The 23,095-nt window shown below is 45.3% G+C and overlaps 1 protein-coding gene across 2 annotated transcripts in view; it reads left to right on the top strand.

The window, feature by feature from the left end:
- The window catches only part of MLXIPL (MLX interacting protein like), a 298,532-nt gene that overhangs the window by 139,232 nt on the left and 136,205 nt on the right, over positions 1 to 23,095 (top strand). For both annotated transcript variants that reach the window (XM_063956160.1, XM_063956161.1), the window contains exons 6-7: positions 305 to 479; positions 1,687 to 1,767. In XM_063956160.1, coding sequence (XP_063812230.1) covers positions 305 to 479; positions 1,687 to 1,767 — 256 coding nt within the window. The remainder of the gene's footprint in view (positions 1 to 304; positions 480 to 1,686; positions 1,768 to 23,095) is intronic.

The raw sequence follows: 23,095 nt of genomic DNA, 5'->3' as shown, positions 1-23,095 counted from the left end.
GTCAGGCCCTTGGCAATATGATTGGCTGGCGCGATTGGGACCTATTCTCATTGCAGTATACATATGCATAGATAGGGGAGGCTGAGTATACAGTATACAGATGCACAGATAGTACTTATTGTGTGACTTAAGGAACATTGAAGACTTTATTTAATACAGTATAAAGAGGACTTTTTTTAAGCACTAAGAAGAGAACCATATTGAATAAATGAAGAAAGAAAGCATAGAAAGCTGATCTACCACTCTATGTGAAATAATTTGTTGTACAAAAGTAGCAATTGCTGTATCTCCTTTCCTTGCACAGGGCGCCCCCTCTTGGAGAGGCAGTGAACTGTTTACTGGCCGCTCCTTGATGGAAGAGGTACGTGGGAATGAGGATGATATGCTGTATGATCTGGATTACTTCTTAACGGATATCTCGGACACCCTGTTCACCACAACGCACGGCCTACCTCCTTCTCATCAGTACCCAGATTTTGGTACGTACAAGTTTTGTCTTTGTGTTTTGTTCCAATTAACTTTCATAGTATTCGTTTACAGGGACGGTTATTTCTGTATAAGGTGGATATTTCTGCCCAGGCATTATACAGGATGCTATTCATGTACTGTTTATACTAGGTGTTCTCATTAACGTTGGTTCAGGCTGTGTCTATAGTTTAACAAAGCAGAATCTGGTAAGCATTAGGGGTTGATACCGGCGTCCGGGATGCATTCCAATGTGCAGGATCCTGATACCTGTTAGGTAAGTATAAGAACACTAATCCCCCCTAACTTTAACCTCTGACCCCCCTCCCCGGCATCCTGACCCAGCCTCTCGTCCCCTCCTTCCCTCCCCAACTGCAGCCTATTCCTAACCCTCTCTCTTCCGCAGCCTAAACCTAACCCTCCCCTGTGGTGCCTAACCCTAATCCTCCCCTGTGGTGCCTAACCCTAACCCTCCCTGGTGGTGCTTCCCCCACCCCACACGACCTGATCCTAATCCGGCCCAGCATACTTACGGTCAGGATTCTGGCTCCAGCATTTTCATCTATGTTGGAGTTCTGGCGTCGGTGTTCTGACCAGTGTCGGGATTCTGGCGTCAGCATTTCGAGTGCCGGCATCCCGATCGCCGGGATGGTGACCAGATCCCGTCTCCAATAACGATGCTAGGTATATTATAATGTCCATCTTTCTAACTTTGACTAAGGTGAGTGAGTACACTTTTGTATTCATTATCTCTGTTACCTATACATTATGACTTTGAAGTGGATTCTGTAGAACAACCTGCAGCCAATCAGAATGTGCACAGCAGCACAATGTATTTCAGGAAATGTGATTTTCTTGTGGGAGGCGGACTTCTCTGCTCATGTGGTTGTTTATAAGGGTCACGCAGCATGTGGCAAGGGCAGTGTAACTATGATAAGAGACTACAGGCTGAGAATTAGTCAGTGGAAGTAACCGGGTCCCCCAACAGCACACACAGTAGTAGTGATGTGACGCTCCTGCCAATCAAGTTTGTGGTGCCAAACACACCTGTATATGAAACAAGGTGAAGACATCCAATGTGTTATGTGTGAGTTCTGTAAATGCGTATGTCATTCCTTATACCTCTAATGTGTGTGCTGTTGTATAGATTGCATTGAATTGGATTTACCCCATATCGCTGTAATTGGCATATATTTCATGTAGCTCTGAACTCTGTTACAGATTATGTTGGGAACGCAGATATGATACAGCCAGAACTGGCAACGTTACAACCTAGCCTGGATGACTTCATGGACATATCAGGTACACACAGAGGTGTCACACTACAGCTCTTTGGTTTTTGATTGTTTCAACTTCCAGGTCATAGGGAAGTAAATGAGCTGCAAGGTCATGTTACCGTGGCTGAAGTTTAGGAAAGTATTATGGAAAGCCTTCAAAACGTGACATGGCACAAAAGTAACAACATGCTTGTAACCATTAAAATATTGGGTGGTATGCTACATAAGTCTTTAACGGTGTTTTGCTTCAATAATTATCCTTGCTCACGATTTATTTATCCCAAGTGTTCCTGACCTGTCAATCCAGGTGTCCCAATAACAACAGCGGTTAGTAATGATTATTTTGCTGCCCGAAATATTGTACAAATAGAGTGGTTCTTAGATGGTCAATTCAGCTTCATTTAGGTGTGGAACGAGGTGGGACGCCTTAACCAGCAACATGTTATCGAATCTATGCCCCAGCAAAATCGGCCTGTTCTGAGAGCATTTGGGACTAGCTAGCATACACAGTGAAAACTACTGGTGGCTAGTGAACAACTGACCTAATGTGGGTTGCTAGTATAGAAGACATGCCTCCAGTGTGGTATCTAATATACTGGGCAGACTCCTATCTTGTGAGTAGAGCCTAAATTAGACCTCAAGACTGGTGGCTAGTGTATAAAGCAGACCTCCAGTCCCTTGGCTAGTGTATAAAGCAGACCCCCAGTGCCTTGGCTAGTGTATAAAGCAGACTCCAGTGCCTTGTCTAGTGTATAAAGTAGACTTCCAGTCAGGTGGCTAATGTATAAAGCAGACCTCCAGTCAGGTGGCTATTGTATAAAGCAGACCTCCAGTCCCTTGGCTAGTGTATAAAGCAGACCTCTAGTCCCTTGGCTAGTGTATAACACAGACCTCCAGTCCCTTGGCTAGTGTATAAAGCAGACTCCAGTGCCTTGTCTAGTGTATAAAGTAGACTTCCAGTCAGGTGGCTAATGTATAAAGCAGACCTCCAGTCAGGTGGCTATTGTATAAAGCAGACCTCCAGTCCCTTGGCTAGTGTATAAAGCAGACCTCTAGTCCCTTGGCTAGTGTATAACACAGACCTCCAGTCCCTTGGCTAGTGTATAACGCAGACCTCCAGTCCCTTGGCTAGTGTATAACGCAGACCTCCAGTCAGGTGGCTAGTGGATAACGCAGACCTCCAGCCTCCAGTCAGGTGGCTAGTGTATAAAGCAGACCTCCAGTCAGGTGGCTAGTGTATAAAGTAGACCTCCAGTCAGGTGGCTAGTGTATAAAGCAGACCTCCAGTCAGGTGGCTAGTGTATAAAGTAGACCTCCAGTCAGGTGGCTAGTATATAAAGTAGACCTCCAGTCAGGTGGCTAGTCTATAAAGTAGACCTCCAGTCAGGTGGCTAGTCTATAAAGTTGACCTTCAGTCAGGTTGCTAGTGTATAAAGCAGACCAACAGGTCCCTTGACTAATGTGTCATACATATCCACATTCTCATGTAAGACTGCAGGACTGAGCCAGGTGGTTTTTTTAACATATGAAAATCAGATATAGAAAGACCTTGTTTATAGCGATCCCCTATTTTCACTTACCATTTTACTATTTGGATGAAAGATCTGTCACAATAACATCCAGACTACAAACAATGCATAGATCTTATTTTTGTCATCTATTCAAAATGCTAATTTTGGAGAAACTACATAAGGCTCAAAGAAAGAGGATATGAGGAACACGTGGAAGTATTTGAGAGGAAGAAATGACTGGCACCTCCCTGCAAGACACTGCCCACCAGCCCCCCTTCCTGTGTTGGAGATTTTCCATTTCAAGCCAGGCTGATGCAATTAGGGTCAGATTTTACATTGCCTCTAAATTGTAACTAGTGGTATTAAATCCTCTGACCTGCCTGGTGTTTCCAGTCATTAAGTGACATTTTTGTGTAAATTAAACTTTGACACTCTCAAAAGCACATAGGGTGAAATTCAATTGTGTTTGCGCACCCGTAATGGCCGATATTCAGTTATTTTGCTGATAAGTGCGAGTGCTGCAGGTTCACATTACTTGCCGCGCCCACATGCACCGTGGCTAAATCCATCTAAACTGCATGACAACTGCACCCAAATTATTATACGTGCATCAAATTTTGTTTATGGTTTATCTGAATATAGTAGATGTAGGATTGGAATGTGGTAATGTGAAAGTTTCTTTTTAAATATATATATTTGTCAGGATGAGGCAATGATGTGCTGCTTTTCTTTGAGAAGTCTCTGTGAATGCTTTTATTGGGGGCTATTCAGAGATATTGGGGGCTATTCAGAGATGGATGCAGATCTTGCTTCTGCAGCAAGAGCTGTGTCCATCTACTCATATGCAAGGGGCCGCCCAGCACAGGACTAAGCTGCCCAGCATGTGTGTTGCGTTGCCCCGTGATGCTTTTGCATCCATTAGAGGGCGCAGGGGGTCCGGTGCCATTTTTTCCCCTCAGAGAGGCTTGCCTGTGACGTTGCGCAGCTGCCCCAAAAATGGTCTGCACACGCCCATGCGTTGTCAGGACCAAGCCCACAAAATGCTGCGTCGACGCCCACCACCATGGCCTCCGCTGTCAATCACTATGCGATCACATCCTTCCAGGATGCGATCGCATTATGAAGGATTGCTCACATGCACAATGGCAGGTAAGCGTGCGCAAACCCTGTGGACGCGGTTCTGCATGCGAACGCAGCAGCTGCGTCCATCTCTGAATAACCCCCATTGTTTGCACTTGTGTAGTGATACTGCTGAGGATTTGGTAACAGTGGTAACAACTAGTTCAGGCATGCGGTCATGTTGGGAGGGATGCGGTCATTGGAAAATAATGCACGGCCATGTGATAAAGGAGCCCATTTATCAACGAATTATAAAACTTGTTGCATATGATAAATGATGCTCCAGCCAATCAGCTCCCAACTGTCATTTTTCAAACACATGACAGGAGCTGAACACCTGACAGTTGGGAGTTGATTGACTAGAGCACTATTTATCATAATCAACAAGTTTGATCATTCACAACGGGTTTTATCACTCGTTGATAACTGACCTCCTTAGTGTGTCCAATCATGTTAGTGGGATTTCTGTCATTTTAATTCACCAATCAGCCATAACATTAGAACCACTGATAGATGAAGTGAATAACATTGATTATTACAATAGCACCTGTCAAAGGGTGGGATGTATTAGGCAGAAAGTGAACAGTCAGTTCTTGAAGTTGATGTGTTGGAAGCAGGTAAAATGATCAAGCGTAAGGATTAGAGCGATTTGGACAAAGGCCAAATTGTGATGGCTAGAACAGTCAGAGCATCTCCAAAAATAACTGCAGGTCATGTGGTGTGTTCCTGGTGTGCAGTGGTTAGTACCTGCCAAAAGTACTCCAAGGAAGGAGAACTGGTGATCCGGCGACAGGGTCATGGGCACCACTGCCGTTTCTAGGGCCGGGCGAGCAGTACAGTCACACCGTGCGCCTACGGCCACTGTCTCTTTCAGATAGTATTCCATGTCCGTATGGAGTACTGTTGAAAATGTCCCACCCAAAATGGCCACTGCCTCAGAGGAAACACTTCTGACGGTTTCTAGAGGAGGCGGTAGCGGCCATTTTGGGACATTTTCTAACAGGCTGGCCGGTTTAGCGGCACTATTCTGCAAGGGAGCAATCTGCAGTCTAGCTTGTCTCATGTGCAGCTGCCTGTCACTGGCCCTAGTGAGTGATACTGTGAGTGAAACTGTGTGTGTGTGTGTGTGTGTGTGTGTGTGTGTGTGTGTGTGTGTGTGTGTGTGTGTGATAAATATGGTGCAAGGGGCATTACTGTCTGTGTGGGGCATACTATGGTGCAAGGGGCATTACTGTCTGTGTGGGGCATTATATGGTGTAAGGGGCACTATTGTGTTGGTGTAAGGTAATCTTTTCCTGCAAGGCCACACACCCTTAATTTTTACGTACTCTATAGGGGACACACACACACTGTAAAACATATGGCCAGAGTGTTTATTTGTGCTAACCATACCAACTCCATACTGACTTATATAATTTTCTCTGCAACTAGAAGTTCCAGTTCCAGCCTAAGCCAGGGAAATTCCACACAGGAATAACGCAATAGCGCTACCAGCAGTTATACTAAGCCATAATTCATAAGAAAATGTATGTAACGGTAATCATTGCATCCTTCCTAAGGAATGTGACCGAGTAATAGACATACATTGGTTTGGACACATCTTAAAATGATTGAGGTAACGGCAATAGGTCAGGATGATTACAGACATGATTTCCAGGAAAGCTTACACAAAGATTGAGTGATATTTCTGCTAATATTATGGCTGTACAAGTATTGGTACACTTTATTAAAATAGGGGGTATGTTATACAGTATATAAAGCAGAACTACAGAGGGACCTTAAAGCCCCTTTCACTTACAAATCAGTATACTCTTATCAGCCTTGAATCTATTTTTGAACACATCAAGGTAGCAGTAAACATGGAGCCGCAAACTTCCCCTGGTCTTATAGTTATAGGGGCTTTGATTATAGATCATAAATACGTAGATGTATAAGTACAATCTGCAAACAGCACATAAGTATTCCCTATTAGAATTCTCTTATATCACTTAAGTTATTCATGTTGAAAGTTCCTGGGGCTCATGGAATATTATATATATAGATAGATAGATAGATAGATAGATAGATAGATAGATAGATAGATAGATAGATAGATAGATAGATAGATAGATACAGATCCTCACTACTCCGTACATTGCCAGAAAATCAGTGTAAGACAAAATGAGGAACCACCTGCAGTGAAAGAGACAGATTGAGACGGGTCAAAGTAAATGTGACAGTGGCCAAGAGAGTGTAAAAGGAGGAGTAAGATATAGAGAGAACCACAGAGAGAGAGAGAATGATTCCCTCACTGGGAGAGATGGCTGGGCTGCAGAACTGGTCCTTAGATCTCTCAACTGGGATTACAGGTACACTGATTCCTATAGAAAACTATTTATGATGGCAAATATTTCTGCAGTAATTGTAGTGTTGAACAACGTAGATGAAGTTATTCATGATTTCGGCAGTCGCGTGACCCTTCTAATTAGGGTCATCTATTTGGGTTCAATTCCTTACAAAACCTAAAGCGCGATTATTTTAAATAAGCCTTATATATGTATATGTTTCATTATGTATCATTATTGTCCTGATGAAAATAAGATAATATATTTAAACGGCATTAGAAACCTGCTGTTTGTGCTGTTATTGGAATCCTGGGTACCGCACCTGTTGTTCCTACATCTCCAGAACTATGATCTCATTCGTGAGTGCACTGGGTCAGGTTATATATCATCAACACTGTGAGTGCAGTGACTATATGTATGTATGTATGTATGTATGTATGTATATGTATATATATATATATATATATATATATATATATAAAATAAATGGTAGGACTCGGCGCCTTCCGTGCAGACGATATTGTTAACTCATATATGAGAAATCACTGTTTTTTGAGAAATTTATTTTTGGAGCACGTGGTGAAGTATACCTTGCAATATTGCACTATTTGGGTCCCTGTTTTCCTTTTTCACTCCACATATCGGATGAGTCTGAAGCGCGGAGAAAGGAGCGACAGGAATCTAAAGACCATGCTATACGTTTGAACGAATCATCTGTCTGGTACGCATATAAATGCTTATTGAGTTATCAATATCGTCTGTACGGAAGGCGCTGGGTCCTACCATTTCTATATATTGAACTTTTGGCTTTTTGGAAATAGAGTCATATCTGAGGACTTTCAAGCAGCCCCCCTTTGCAATAACGGGAGTGCTATTGTTAAATAAATTGTATTGATATAAGGATTATTTCACATATTTGTCGTCTTGTAGATAACAGCGCTTTTTACACTAATATATATATATATATATATATATATATATTACAAAAAAAAGGGAAATACTGCGCCACAAGTGAAAATAAAAACTCTGCAACCCAGCATATATGGCTGTTCTGTATTGACACTCCCGATATACAGGGCGTCTGCTGATCCCCCAAGTAATACTGGGATGGTAAATCCCTGAATTCATTGAATCTATGAAGGAAAGGGATGGGGGGTAGCGACCACTGATGTCCAATATGAATTACAAAATATTTGAAACAATTAAAACATTTATTACAAATTTACAAAGCTTTTTCTAAAAATGGAATAAAAGGTAATTACACATGTACATTAAAAAGATATAAAGTGCAAGATATTAAGGTGCTTATCTGAGTCAGAGGTGAAATGATGCCCCATTTGACCTCTGACTCATATAAGCACATTAATATCTTACATCTTTTTTATGTACATGTGTAATTACCTTTTATCCCATTTTTAGAAAAAGCTTTGTAAATTTGTAATAAATGTTTTAATTGTTGAAAATATTTTGTAAGAAATTTTAGACACCAGTGGTCGCTACCCCCCACCCCTTTCCTATATATATATATATATATATATATATATATATATATATATATATATACGCACACACACACAAACGCAAAATTTGCGTTATATTATATTGTTATATATTTTCCTTGTATATTTCCGCAATCTGTGCACACTGGCCACATTGCCACAAGAATGGGGTTGTGGACTGTGGGTGCTTCTCTAGCTTTGAAATTGTAAATTTCTTTTTTGGGTGGTGGGGGTTAATATAACTGCGCTATGGCTATACACTATTCATACATTATTTGAATGGAAAACTTATGGTCCTCTTATAGACATATGGCTGGAAATCAGGTAGATTTCCATGGGCTAATTGATCCCCCGGGGCTATCCAGTTAGCCCCGATTCTAGGAGCTATCAGGGATTTTTTTTCACCTGCCTCAGTGGGTCAAAAGAAATATCCCAGATAGTTAGCGGGTGCTGCAAATCCGTTAACTATTCACAGATTCTGTGTGTTAACTCCCGGTAACCCATGCTAACAGGATGCGGTCAAGATCCCGCCGGTCGGAATCCCGGCAGTCGGAATACCGACACCGGGATACCGACCGGCACAATGCTGACATATTCTCCCTCTGTGGGTGTCCATGACACCCATAGAGGGAGAATAAATTAGTGTGCCTGCAGCGTGGCAAGTGCATCGAGCCCGCAAGGGGCTGCGTTGCGCTCGCCCCGCTGTCGGGATTGTGCTGGTCGGGATCTCGGTGTCGGTATTCCGACCTCCGGGATCCCGTCCGGCGGGATCTCGTACTGATTCCATGCTAACATCTGTTAAAACGCTATAATAAAAATATATTGTAAATAAGACCTACATTATGGACATACATTTTACCTGTCCTGCTGGCACAGATTAACACTTTTGTCTTAGATCTGTATATTTTGAAATACTTAAAAGAAATCAACAGGCTTCTGATATGCATCAGTTGTATAATCACTTTTTCCACGTATTTGTTGAAGGGCTTAATGCATCTTAGCCCATCTTACTGATGATCTCTGCTGCTCCCCTTAATCTGGCCACACACAAGACGATTTTCTGTATGATCTCGACGCAAAGATCTGTTAATCACATTAGCGATTTGGTGCCGACCGATTGTTGTTTTTGCATCTCCAATCGATCGTCGTTTCTCAAAAATGAACACTTTTTGCACAATTTGGTTTGTCCTGTACTGCCGGGGGAGTTCAAGGGAAATCGTTAATGACATTGCATTGTTTGCGAGTTGTGATGTGTGTGGCCAGCTTTAAATCAACACTTGCTTGTAGTGCAGTATATATTGGACATATTACGTCTCATCTTACTTCCCAACATTTTAGAATGCCAATTACAGACAATTAATGCAAAGATAATGTTTTTTTTTTTTAAATATGTTTGTTTAAAATTTTTATAACATTTCATATATGTTTATATGTGAGAAGACAACATCAGTATTTGTCAATATTACCAGTAAACAAAAAAAGTGAACATAACATATTTGGTTTATTGGCCCTTTTACCGTATTAACCTTATTAATAACCCTGACCTCATGTGATTGAATGTATTTCTCAAATTTGTGTACTGTGGCATTAAAAGAGAATCATCTACGGCCTTCCATAATAGAGTGGTTTGTCTTCATGCTTTCTGTGACACTTCAGAACATCTAAAGATGATAGAACTATTTGTCTAATTTTTAGTGATGTGCACCGGACATTTTTCGGGTTTTGTGTTTCGGTTTTGGATTCGGTTCCGCGGCCGTGTTTTGGATTCGGACGCGTTTTGGCAAAACCTCACCGAAAAGATTTAGTCGGATTCGGGTGTGTTTTGGATTCGGGTGTTTTTTTCAAAAAACCCTAAAAAACAGCTTAAATCATAGAATTTGGGGGTCATTTTGATCCCATAGTATTATTAACCTCAATAACCATAATTTCCACTCATTTCCAGTCTATTCTGAACACCTCACACCTCACAATATTATTTTTAGTCCTAAAATTTGCACCGAGGTCGCTGGATGGCTAAGCTAAGCGACACAAGTGGCCGACACAAACACCTGGCCCATCTAGGAGTGGCACTGCAGTGTCAGGCAGGATGGCACTTCAAAAAAATAGTCCCCAAACAGCACATGATGCAAAGAAAAAAAGAGGCGCACCAAGGTCGCTGTGTGACTAAGCTAAGCGACCCAAGTGGCCGACACAAACACCTGGCCCATCTAGGAGTGGCACTGCAGTGTCAGACAGGATGGCACTTCAAAAAAATTGTCCCCAAACAGCACATGATGCAAAGAAAAAAAGAGGCGCACCAAGGTCGCTGTGTGACTAAGCTAAGCGACACAAGTGGCCGACACAAACACCTGGCCCATCTAGGAGTGGCACTGCAGTGTCAGACAGGATGGCACTTCAAAAAAATAGTCCCCAAACAGCACATGATGCAAAGAAAAAAAGAGGCGCACCAAGGTCGCTGTGTGACTAAGCTAAGCGACACAAGTGGCCGACACAAACACCTGGCCCATCTAGGAGTGGCACTGCAGTGTCAGACAGGAAGACCCTTACACAAAATAGTCCCCAAACAGCACATGATGCAAAGAAAAAAAGAGGCGCACCAAGGTCGCTGTGTGACTAAGCTAAGCGACACAAGTGGCCGACACAAACACCTGGCCCATCTAGGTGTGGCACTGCAGTGTCAGACAGGATGGCACTTCAAAAAAATTGTCCCAAAACAGCACATGATGCAAAGAAAAATGAAAGAAAAAAGAGGTGCAAGATGGAATTGTCCTTGGGCCCTCCCACCCACCCTTATGTTGTATAAACAGGACATGCACACTTTAACGAACCCATCATTTCAGCGACAGGGTCTGCCACACGACTGTGACTGAAATGACTGGTTGGTTTGGGCCCCCACCAAAAAAGAAGCAATCAATCTCTCCTTGCACAAACTGGCTCTACAGAGGCAAGATGTCCACCTCATCATCACCCTCCGATATATCACCGTGTACATCCCCCTCCTCACAGATTATTAATTCGTCCTCACTGGAATCCACCATCTCAGATCCCTGTGTACTTTCTGGAGGCAATTGCTGGTGAATGTCTCCACGGAGGAATTGATTATAATTCATTTTGATGAACATCATCTTCTCCACATTTCCTGGAAGTAACCTCGTACGCCGATTGCTGACAAGGTGAGCGGCTGCACTAAACACTCTTTCGGAGTACACACTGGAGGGAGGGCAACTTAGGTAGAATAAAGCCAGTTTGTGCAAGGGCCTCCAAATTGCCTCTTTTTCCTGCCAGTATACGTACGGACTGTCTGACGTGCCTACTTGGTTGCGGTCACTCATATAATCCTCCACCATTCTTTCAATGGTGAGAGAATCATATGCAGTGACAGTAGACGACATGTCAGTAATCGTTGGTAGGTCCTTCAGTCCGGACCAGATGTCAGCACTCGCTCCAGACTGCCCTGCATCACCGCCAGCGGGTGGGCTCGGAATTCTTAGCCTTTTCCTCGCACCCCCATTTGCGGGAGAATGTGAAGGAGGAGATGTTGACGGGTCACGTTCCGCTTGACTTGACAATTTTCTCACCAGCAGGTCTTTGAACCTCTGCAGACTTGTGTCTGCCGGAAAGAGAGATACAACGTAGGTTTTAAATCTAGGATCGAGCACGGTGGCCAAAATGTAGTGCTCTGATTTCAACAGATTGACCACCCGTGAATCCTGGTTAAGCGAATTAAGGGCTCCATCCACAAGTCCCATATGCCTAGCGGAATCGCTCTGTTTTAGCTCCTCCTTCAATGTCTCCAGCTTCTTCTGCAAAAGCCTGATGAGGGGAATGACCTGACTCAGGCTGGCAGTGTCTGAACTGACTTCACGTGTGGCAAGTTCAAAGGGTTGCAGAACCTTGCACAACATTGAAATCATTCTCCACTGCGCTTGAGTCAGGTGCATTCCCCCTCCTTTGCCTATATCGTGGGCAGATGTATAGGCTTGAATGGCCTTTTGCTGCTCCTCCATCCTCTGAAGCATATAGAGGGTTGAATTCCACCTCGTTACCACCTCTTGCTTCAGATGATGGCAGGGCAGGTTCAGGGTTGTTTGGTGGTGCTCCAGTCTTCTGTACGCGGTGGCTGAATGCCGAAAGTGGCCCGCAATTCTTCGGGCCACCGACAGCATCTCTTGCACGCCCCTGTCGTTTTTTAAATAATTCTGCACCACCAAATTCAATGTATGTGCAAAACATGGGACGTGCTGGAATTTGCCCAGATGTAATGCACGCACAATATTGCTGGCGTTGTCCGATGTCACAAATCCCCAGGAGAGTCCAATTGGGGTAAGCCATTCTGCGATGATCTTCCTCAGTTTCCGTAAGAGGTTGTCAGCTGTGTGCCTCTTTTGGAAAGCGTGATACAAAGCGTAGCCTGCCTAGGAACGAGTTGGCGTTTGTGAGATGCTGCTACTGGTGCCGCCGCTGCTGTTCTTGCTGCGGGAGGCAATACATCTACCTAGTGGGCTGTCACAGTCATATAGTCCTGAGTCTGCCCTGCTCCACTTGTCCACATGTCTGTGGTTAAGTGGACATTGGGTACAACTGCATTTTCTCTGACGTCCTAGTGGATGCTTGGAACTCCGAAAGGACCATGGGGAATTGCGGCTCCGCAGGAGACTGGGCACAACCAAAGAAAGCTTTTAGGTCACCTGGTGTGCACTGGCTCCTCCCACTATGACCCTCCTCCAAGCCTCAGTTAGATTTTGTGCCCGGCCGAGGTTGGATGCACACTAGGGGCTCTCCTGAGCTTCTAGAAAGAAAGTATATAATTAGGTTTTTTATTTTACAGTGAGACCTGCTGGCAACAGGCTCACTGCAGCGAGGGACTAAGGGGAGAAGAAGCGAACCTACCTGCTTGCAGCTAGCTTGGGCTTCTTAGGCTACTGGACACCATTAGCTCCAGAGGGATCGACCGTATGGAACTGGCCTTGGTGTTCGGTCCCTGAGCCGCGCCGCCGTCCCCCTTACAGAGCCAGAAGCAAGAAGAGGTCCGGAAAATCGGCGGCAGAAGACATCAGTCTTCACCAAGGTAGCGCACAGCACTGCAGCTGTGCGCCATTGCTCCTCATACACACTTCACACTCCGGTCACTGAGGGTGCAGGGCGCTAGGGGGGGGCGCCCTGAGCAGCAATAAAAACAACTTGGCTGGCAAAAATACCACAATATATAGCCCCAGAGGCTATATATGTGATAATTACCCCTGCCAGAATCCATAAAAAGCGGGAGAAAAGTCCGCGAAAAAGGGGCGGAGCTATCTCCTTCAGCACACTGGCGCCATTTCTCCTTCACAGATCCGCTGGAAGGAAGCTCCCTGGCTCTCCCCTGCAGTCTACACTACAGAAAAGGGTAAAAAAGAGAGGGGGGGCACTAAATTTAGGCGCAGTATATATAACAGCAGCTATAGGGGACATAACTCAGTTAGTCCCTGCATTATATAGCGCTCTGGTGTGTGCTGGCATACTCTCACTCTGTCTCCCCAAAGGGCTTTTGTGGGTCCTGTCCTCTGTTAGAGCATTCCCTGTGTGTGTGCGGTGTGTCGGTACGGCTGTGTCGACATGTTTGATGAGGATAATGATGTGGAGGCGGAGCAGATGCCTATAGAAGGGATGTCACCCCCTGCGGGGCAGACACCTGAGAGGATGGACTTATGGAAGGAATTGCGTGCACGTGTCGACTCCTTACACAAAAAATTTGACGACATGCCAAATGCGGGACAGCCGGCTTCTCAGCTCGTGCCTGTCCAGGCGTCTCAAAGGCCATCGGGGGCTCTAAAACGCCCGCTACCTCAGATGGCAGACGCGGATGTCGACACGGATACTGCCACCAGTGTCGACGACGATGAGTCTAGTCTAATGTCCACTAAGGCCATTCGTTGCATGATTGAAGCAATGAAAGAGGTGTTACAAATTTCTGATATAAACCCAGGTACCACTAAAAAGGTTATTATGTTTGGGGAGAAAAAACTACCCGTAGTTTTTCCCCCATCAGAAGAATTAAATGAAGTGTGTGAAGAAGCGTGGGCTTTCCCTGATTAAAGACTGGTAATCTCTAAGAAGTTACTAATGGCGTTCCCTTTCCCGCCAGAGGATAGGTCACGTTGGGAGACACCCCCTAGGGTGGATAAAGCGCTCACACGTTTGTCTAAAAAGGTGGCACTACCGTCTCCGGATACGGCCGCCCTCAAGGAACCTGCTGATAGAAAGCAGGAGGCGATCCTGAAGTCTGTATATACACACTCAGGCATTATACTTAGACCAGCTATTGCGTCAGCATGGATGTGCAGTGCTGCCGCTGCGTGGTCAGATTCCCTGTCAGAAAATATTGACACCCCAGACAGGGACACTATTCTGCTAACCATAGAGCATATAAAAGACTCAGTCTTATACATGAGAGATGCACAGAGGGAGATCTGCCGGCTGGCATCTAAAATAAGTGCATTGTCCATTTCTGCTAGGAGAGGCTTATGGACTCGCCAGTGGACAGGGGATGCAGATTCAAAAAGGCACATGGAAGTTTTGCCTTATAAGGGTGAGGAGTTATTTGGGGATGGTCTCTCGGACCTAGTTTCCACAGCAACTGCTGGGAAGTCAGCATTTTTACCCCATGTTCCCTCACAGCCTAAAAAGGCGCCGTTTTATCAGGTACAGTCCTTTCGGACTCAGAAAAACAGGCGTGGAAAAGGCGGGTCCTTTCTGTCCAGAGGCAGAGGTAGGGGAAAAAGGCTGCAACAAACAGCAGGTTCCCAGGAGCAAAAGTCCTCCCCCGCTTCTTCCGAGTCCGCCGCATGACGGTGGGGCTCCACAGGCGGAGCCAGGTACGGTGGGGGGCCGCCTCAAAAATTTCAGCGATCAGTGGGCTCGCTCACAGGTGGATCCCTGGATCCTGCAAATAGTATCTCAAGGGTACAAACTGGAATTCGAGGCGTCTCCACCCCACCGGTGCCTAAAATCTGCCTTGCCGATTACTCCTTCAAACAGGGAGGCTGTGCTAGCGGCAATTCACAAGCTATATTCCCAGCAGGTGATAATCAAGGTGCCCCTACTTCAACAGGGACGGGGTTACTATTCCACACTGTTTGTGGTACCGAAACCGGACGGTTCGGTGAGACCCATTTTAAATTTGAAATCCTTGAACACATACATAAAAAAATTCAAGTTCAAGATGGAATCGCTCAGGGCGGTTATTGCAAGCCTGGACGAGGGGGATTACATGGTATCCCTGGACATCAAGGATGCTTACCTGCATGTCCCCATTTACTATCCTCACCAGGAGTACCTCAGATTTGTGGTACAGGATTGCCATTACCAATTCCAGACGCTGCCGTTTGGACTCTCCACGGCACCGAGGGTGTTTACCAAGGTAATGGCGGAAATGATGATACTCCTTCGAAGAAAGGGAGTTTTAATTATCCCGTACTTGGACGATCTCCTAATAAAGGCGAGGTCCAAGGAGCAGTTGTTGGTGGGAGTAGCACTATCTCAGAAGGTGCTACACCAGCACGGTTGGATTCTGAATATTCCAAAATCACAGCTGGTTCCGACGACACGTCTACTGTTCCTGGGTATGATTCTGGATACAGTCCAGAAAAAAGTGTTTCTCCCGGAGGAGAAAGCCAAGGAGCTGTCATCTCTCTAGTCAGAGACCTCCTGAAACCAAAACAGGTCCGGATCGCATCTTCAGATGCATCGCCTAATAACCCTGTCTCCAAGAACCAGGGTGTCTCTGCTGTGGTAGCTGCAGAGTGCTCATCTTCTAGAGGGCCGCAGATTCGGCATACAGGACTGGGTCCTGGTGACCACGGATGCCAGCCTTCGAGGCTGGGGGGCAGTCACACAGGGAAGAAACTTCCAAGGACTATGGTCGAGTCAGGAGACTTCCCTACACATAAATATTCTGGATCTAAGGGCCATTTACAATGCCCTAAGTCAGGCAAAATCCCTGCTTCTACACCAGCCGGTACTGATCCAGTCAGACAACATCACGGCAGTCGCCCATGTAAATCGACAGGGCGGCACAAGACGCAGGATGGCAATGGCAGAAGTCACAAGGATTCTCCGATGGACGGAAAATCACGTACTGGCACTGTCAGCAGTGTTCATTCCGGGAGTGGACAACTGGGAAGCAGACTTTCTCAGCAGGCACGACCTCCACCCGGGAGAGTGGGGACTTCACCCAGAAGTCTTCACGCTGATTGTAAATCGATGGGAACGGCCACAGGTGGACATGATGGCGTCCCGCCTAAACAAAAAACTAGAGAGATATTGCGCCAGGTCAAGGGACCCTCAGGCGATAGCTGTGGACGCTCTAGTGACACCGTGGGTGTACCAGTCAGTTTATGTGTTCCCTCCTCTGCCTCTCATACCAAGGGTACTGAGAATAATAAGAAAACGAGGAGTAAGAACAATACTCGTGGTTCCGGATTGGCCAAGACGAGCGTGGTACCCGGAACTTCAAGAGATGATCTCAGAGGACCCATGGCCTCTGCCGCTCAGACAGGACCTGCTGCAGCAGGGGGCCTGTCTGTTCCAAGACTTACCGCGGCTGCGTTTGATGGCATGGCGGTTGAACGCCGGATCCTGAAGGAAAGGGGCATTCCGGAGGAAGTCATTCCTACGCTGATTAAGGCCAGGAAAGATGTAACTGCAAAGCATTATCACCGCATATGACGGAAATATGTTGCTTGGTGTGAGGCCAAAAAGGCCCCAACAGAGGAATTTCAACTAGGTCGATTTCTGCATTTCCTACAAGCAGGAGTGACTATGGGCCTGAAATTAGGCTCCATTAAGGTACAAAAGATCTCGGCTCTGTCGATTTTCTTCCAGAAAGAACTAGCTTCACTGCCTGAAGTTCAGACGTTTGTGAAAGGAGTGCTGCATATTCAGCCCCCGTTTGTGCCTCCAGTGGCACCTTGGGATCTCAACGTGGTGAACCAACCTATTGTGGTGCCTGCGGCTACTAGGGACTTGGAGGACTCCAAGTTACTGGACGTAGTCAGGGCCTTGAAAATGTATGTTTCCAGGACGGCTAGAGTCAGGAAAACTGACTCGCTATTTATCCTGTATGCACCCAACAAACTGGGTGCTCCTGCTTCTAAGCAGACTATTGCTCGCTGGATTTGTAGCACAATTCAGCTGGCGCATTCTGCGGCTGGACTGCCGCATCTTAAATCAGTAAAAGCCCATTCCACAAGGAAGGTGGGCTCATCTTGGGCGGCTGCCCGAGGGGTCTCGGCTTTACAACTTTGCCGAGCTGCTACTTGGTCAGGGGCAAACACGTTTGCAAAATTCTACAAATTTGATACCCTGGCTGAGGAGGACCTTGAGTTCTCTCATTCGGTGCTGCAGAGTCATCCGCACTCTCCCGCCCGTTTGGGAGCTTTGGTATAATCCCCATGGTCCTTTCGGAGTTCCCAGCATCCACTAGGACGTCAGAGAAAATAAGATTTTACTCACCGGTAAATCTATTTCTCGTAGTCCGTAGTGGATGCTGGACGCCCATCCCAAGTGCGGATTGTCTGCAATACTTGTACATAGTTATTGTTAACTAAAGGGTTACTGTTGAGCCATCTGTTGAGAGGCTCAGTTGTTTTCATACTGTTAAACTGGGTATAGTATCACGAGTTATACGGTGTGATTGGTGTGGCTGGTAAGAGTCTTACCCGGGATTCAAAATCCTTCCTTATTATGTCAGCTCGTCCGGGCACAGTGTCCTAACTGAGGCTTGGAGGAGGGTCATAGTGGGAGGAGCCAGTGCACACCAGGTGACCTAAAAGCTTTCTTTAGTTGTGCCCAGTCTCCTGCGGAGCCGCTATTCCCCATGGTCCTTTCGGAGTTCCCAGCATCCACTACGGACTACGAGAAATAGATTCACCGGTGAGTAAAATCTTATTTTTTAGGACACTGGTGACTCTTTTTCTGACGTCTGTGTACATTTTCGGTATCGCCTGCCTAGAGAAATGGAACCTAGATGGTATTTGGTACCGGGGACACAGTACCTCAATCAAGTCTCTAGTTGCCTCTGAATTAACGGTGGATACCGGAACCACGTTTCTCACCGCCCAGGCTGCCAAGGCCTGAGTTATCTGCTTTGCAGCAGGATGACTGCTGTGATATTTCATCTTCCTCGCAAAGGACTGTTGGACAGTCAGTTGCTTACTGGAAGTAGTACAAGTGGTCTTCCGACTTCCCCTCTGGGATGACGATCGACTCCCAGCAGCTACAACAGCAGCGCCAGCAGCAGTAGGCGTTACACTCAAGGATGCATCGGAGGAATCCCAGGCAGGAGAGGACTCGTCAGACTTGCCAGTGACATGGCCTGCAGGACTATTGGCTTTCCTGGGTAAGGAGGAAATTGACACTGAGGGAGTTGGTGGTGTGGTTTGCAGGAGCTTGGTTACAAGAGGAAGGGATTTAGTGGTCAGTGGACTGCTTCCGCTGTCATCCAAAGTTTTTGAACTTGTCACTGACTTATGATGAATGCGCTGCAGGTGACGTATAAGAGAGGATGTTCCGAGGTGGTTAACGTCCTTACCCCTACTTATTACAGCTTGACAAAGGCAACACACGGCTTGACACCTGTTGTCCGCATTTGTGTTGAAATAATTCCACACCGAAGAGCTGATTTTTTTTGTATTTTGACCAGGCATGTCAATGGCCATATTCGTCCCACGGACAACAGGTGTCTCCCCGGGTGCCTGACTTAAACAAACCACCTCACCATCAGAATCCTCCTTGTCAATTTCCTCCCCAGCGCCAGCAACACCCATATCCTCATCCTGGTGTACTTCAACAGTGACATCTTCAATTTGACTATCAGGAACTGGACTGCGGGTGATCCTTCCAGCACGTGCAGGGGGCGTGCAAATGGTGGAAGGCGCAAGCTCTTCCCGTCCAGTGTTGGGAAGGTCAGGCATCGCAACCGACACAATTGGACTCTCCTTGGGGATTTGTGATTTAGAAGAACGCACAGTTCTTTGCTGTGCTTTTGCCAGCTTAAGTCTTTTCATTTTTCTAGCGAGAGGATGAATGCTTCCATCCTGATGTGAATCTGAACCACTAGCCATGAACATAGGCCAGGGCCTCAGCCGTTCCTTGCCACTCCGTGTCGTAAATGGCATATTGGCAAGTTTACGCTTCTCATCAGACGCTTTCAATTTTGATTTTTGGGTCATTTTACTGAACTTTTGTTTTTTGGATTTTACATGCTCTCTACTATGACATTGGGCATCGGCCTTGGCAGACGACGTTGATGGCATTTCATCGTCTCGGCCATGACTAGTGGCAGCAGCTTTAGCACGAGGTGGAAGTGGATCTTGATCTTTCCCTATTTTAACCTCCACATTTTTGTTCTCCATTTTTTAATGTGTGGAATTATATGCCAGTATCAATAGCAATGGCCTACTACTATATATACTGCGCACAACTAAAATGCACCACAGGTATAGAATGTAGATGGATAGTATACTTGACGACACAGAGGTAGGTACAGCAGTGGCCTTCCGTACCGTACTGCTTTATATACTGGTGGTCACTGTGTCAGCAAACTGCAAAACTAAAATGCACCACAGGTATAGAATGTAGATGGATAGTATACTTGACGACACAGAGGTAGGTACAGCAGTGGCCTTCCGTACCGTACTGCTATATATACTGGTGGTCACTGTGTCAGCAAACTGCAAAACTAAAATGCACCACAGGTATAGAATGTAGATGGATAGTATACTTAATGACAACACAGAGGTAGGTACAGCAGTGGCCTTCCGTACCGTACTGCCATATATACTGGTGGTCACTGTGTCAGCAAACTGCAAAACTAAAATGCACCACAGGTATAGAATGTAGATGGATAGTATACTTAATGACGACACAGAGGTAGGTACAGCAGTGGCCTTCCGTACCGTACTGCTATATATACTGGTGGTCACTGTGTCAGCAAACTGCACAACTGAAATGCACCACAGGTATAGAATGTAGATGGATAGTATACTTAATGACGACACAGAGGTAGGTACAGCAGTGGCCTTCCGTACCGTACTGCTATATATACTGGTGGTCACTGTGTCAGCAAACTGCACAACTGAAATGCACCACAGGTATAGAATGTAGATGGATAGTATACTTAATGACGACACAGAGGTAGGTACAGCAGTGGCCTTCCGTACCGTACTGCTATATATACTGGTGGTCACTGTGTCAGCAAACTGCAAAATTAAAATGCACCACAGGTATAGAATTAGAATGTAGATGGATAGTATACTTAATGACGACACACAGGTAGGTACAGCAGTGGCCTTCCGTACCGTACTGCTATATATACTGGTGGTCACTGTGTCAGCAAAACTCTGCACTGTACTCCTATATAATATTATACTGGTGGTCCCAACTCCCCAGTCCCCACAATAAAGCAGCACACCAAGCACAGATATGGAGTGTTTTTCAGGCAGACAACGTATACTGGTGGTCACTGTCAGCAAAACTCTGCACTGTACTCCTGCTATATAATACAGCTGCTCCCCAGTCCCCACAATTAAGCAGTGTGAGCACAGATATATGCAGCACACTGAGCACAGATATGGAGTGTTTTTTTCAGGCAGAGAACGGATAAAACTGGTGGTCACTGATCAGCAAAACTCTGCACTGTACTCCTCCTATATTAATATAAAGCTGCTCCCCAGTCCCCACAATGATGTAAGCAAGCACAAATATTTGCATCAACTCAACAATGAATAAACGGAGAGGACGCCATCCACGTCCTCTCCCTAACATTTCCAATGCACGAGTGAAAATGGCGGCGACGCGCGGCTGCTTATATAGAATCCGAATCTCGCGAGAATCCGACAGCGGGATGATGACGTTCGGGCGCGCTCGGGTTAACTGAGCCATACGGGAGAATCCGAGTATGGCTCGGACCCGTGTAAAAAGGGTGAAGTTCGGGGGGGTTCGGTTTCCGAGAAACCGAACCCGCTCATCACTGCTAATTTTTGTTTTTAAGTTTAAAATCAAACTCAAATCACAAATTGTCATTAATCTATCTGAACACTAACGTGGAACAGTAATCCTGTATTTGTTATTCTAAAACACCAAACTGCTTATGTTGCTGGGTGTAATGATCTTTGCATAATTACAATTGAAATGTCTAATGTGGTGAAAGCCATCTATTTATTTAATCTACTGTTTGCTTAAACACTCTGCACCTACGGATCCTTTATTTAAAAAAAAATGTAAACTGTAAAAAAAATAATCTGTGAGCTGTTAAGAGTCAAATAGGGTCATCGTTTGGGAGTATTTACATGTGTAGATGTTTAAAGAAGCCTTAATCATTTATTAACTTTTAGGCTCAGTGATCGTTGTTTAAGGGTATTATACCTATCCATAATGAAAAGGGAACATTTTCCACTGTAGTCAGTTTTCTTAAACTGCCCACAAGACAATGTGGTTTTCAGTGCTGTCACCTTATCTTTAATAATAACTTTCCATTAGTGGTTGTGTGTGAGGTGTTTTGTTGTTGTGGTATCATGACTTGATGGTTGCAGTTTTTACAATTTATCTAGTGTTTGCTTGTATATTTTATTATTATTAAAATAATACTTTTTATGCTCAGATTATTGTTGTTATTATTATTATTATTATTATTTTTATTATTATTATTGTTACTACTATTATTGTTTAATTGATGCTAGTGGCGAGGTTTAGGCTATACCAAGACTAACATGTTTTTATGTCTAGTATTTCCCACTATGTTTAAAGTGGTGTTGAAATAAGCTTTGAATTATTAAATGAGGTTACATGAGGCTTTATTTTGGATCACAGGGTTTCAGAAAACAAGCAGATTTGTAGGTTAAACGTTTTCTGATAAGTTTTCTCAGTTATCTGTTGGCATAAAATATTTTTCTTTAACATCCTAGTGGATACTGGGAATGTACTTTAGTACCGTGGGGTATAGATAGGGTCCACTGGAGCCTGGCACTTTAAGAAACCTTTAGTGTGTGCTAGCTCCTCCCCTCTATGCCCCTCTTACCAGACTCAGTTTAGAAAAATGTGCCCAAGGAGCCTGGTACATTCCTCTGGAGCTACAGAGAGTTTTCTTTAAATCTTTATTTTAGTTTGTTATTTTCAGGTAGTACTGGTTGGCAACCGGACTACCTGCGTCGTGGGGCTTAGGGGTGGGACCGAACCAACCTCCTGAGGGTTAATGGTTCGTAATCCCAGCTGACAGGACATTAAGCTCCTGATGCTCTGTTTCACACACCACACTGTGTGTGCACACGCTGGCAGCTACCCGCCACCTCCTAACAGACGCAGGTGCGGTGAGTGTTAACACTGGGGTCCTGATTAGCAGGTCCCTGGTGACTATTGGCGGCATGACAGAGGCGGCGGTCATGGGCCACGAGCTGCGGTTCCCGCCGCGGACTACACTGGCAGAAAGGGGGGTGTTATACTTCCACTAGGGGTGCACAGCATCTAATATTGTGCTCCTTCACTGATAATGCCAATATAATTTTAGAAGGGACCGCGCGCCATTACAGGGGTGGGGCTTCCCGGAGAGCGGGACCAGAGGCAGAAAAGAGGCCATTTCCTGATGCTGCGGATCAACAAGGCTGCATAGTCATACACGCTGCTCCTCCACACAGACCCGGCTGCACAGACTACTGTACTGGTACCAGGGGGTTCATAGGAAAGTGGTAGAACCGCTGCTCCAAGGCAAAAGTAATCAGAGTTTACACAGCAGAGTGCTGTGTATGGTGTGCTGGTCTTCATTCTCTCTGTGTCACTCCAGGGGCGTGTGTGTGTTTTCACTTTGTGGTTATCACTACACTGTATGTTGTTTTCACTCTGTGTACAAAATGTCTGCAGATAAGGCT

The sequence above is a fragment of the Pseudophryne corroboree genome, chromosome 2 (genome assembly GCF_028390025.1).
Source record: "Pseudophryne corroboree isolate aPseCor3 chromosome 2, aPseCor3.hap2, whole genome shotgun sequence".
In the NCBI taxonomy this organism is placed as follows: Eukaryota; Metazoa; Chordata; class Amphibia; order Anura; family Myobatrachidae; genus Pseudophryne; species Pseudophryne corroboree.
The sequence above is the reverse complement of the archived record's forward strand: the minus strand, read 5'-3'. Positions and strand labels throughout refer to the sequence as shown.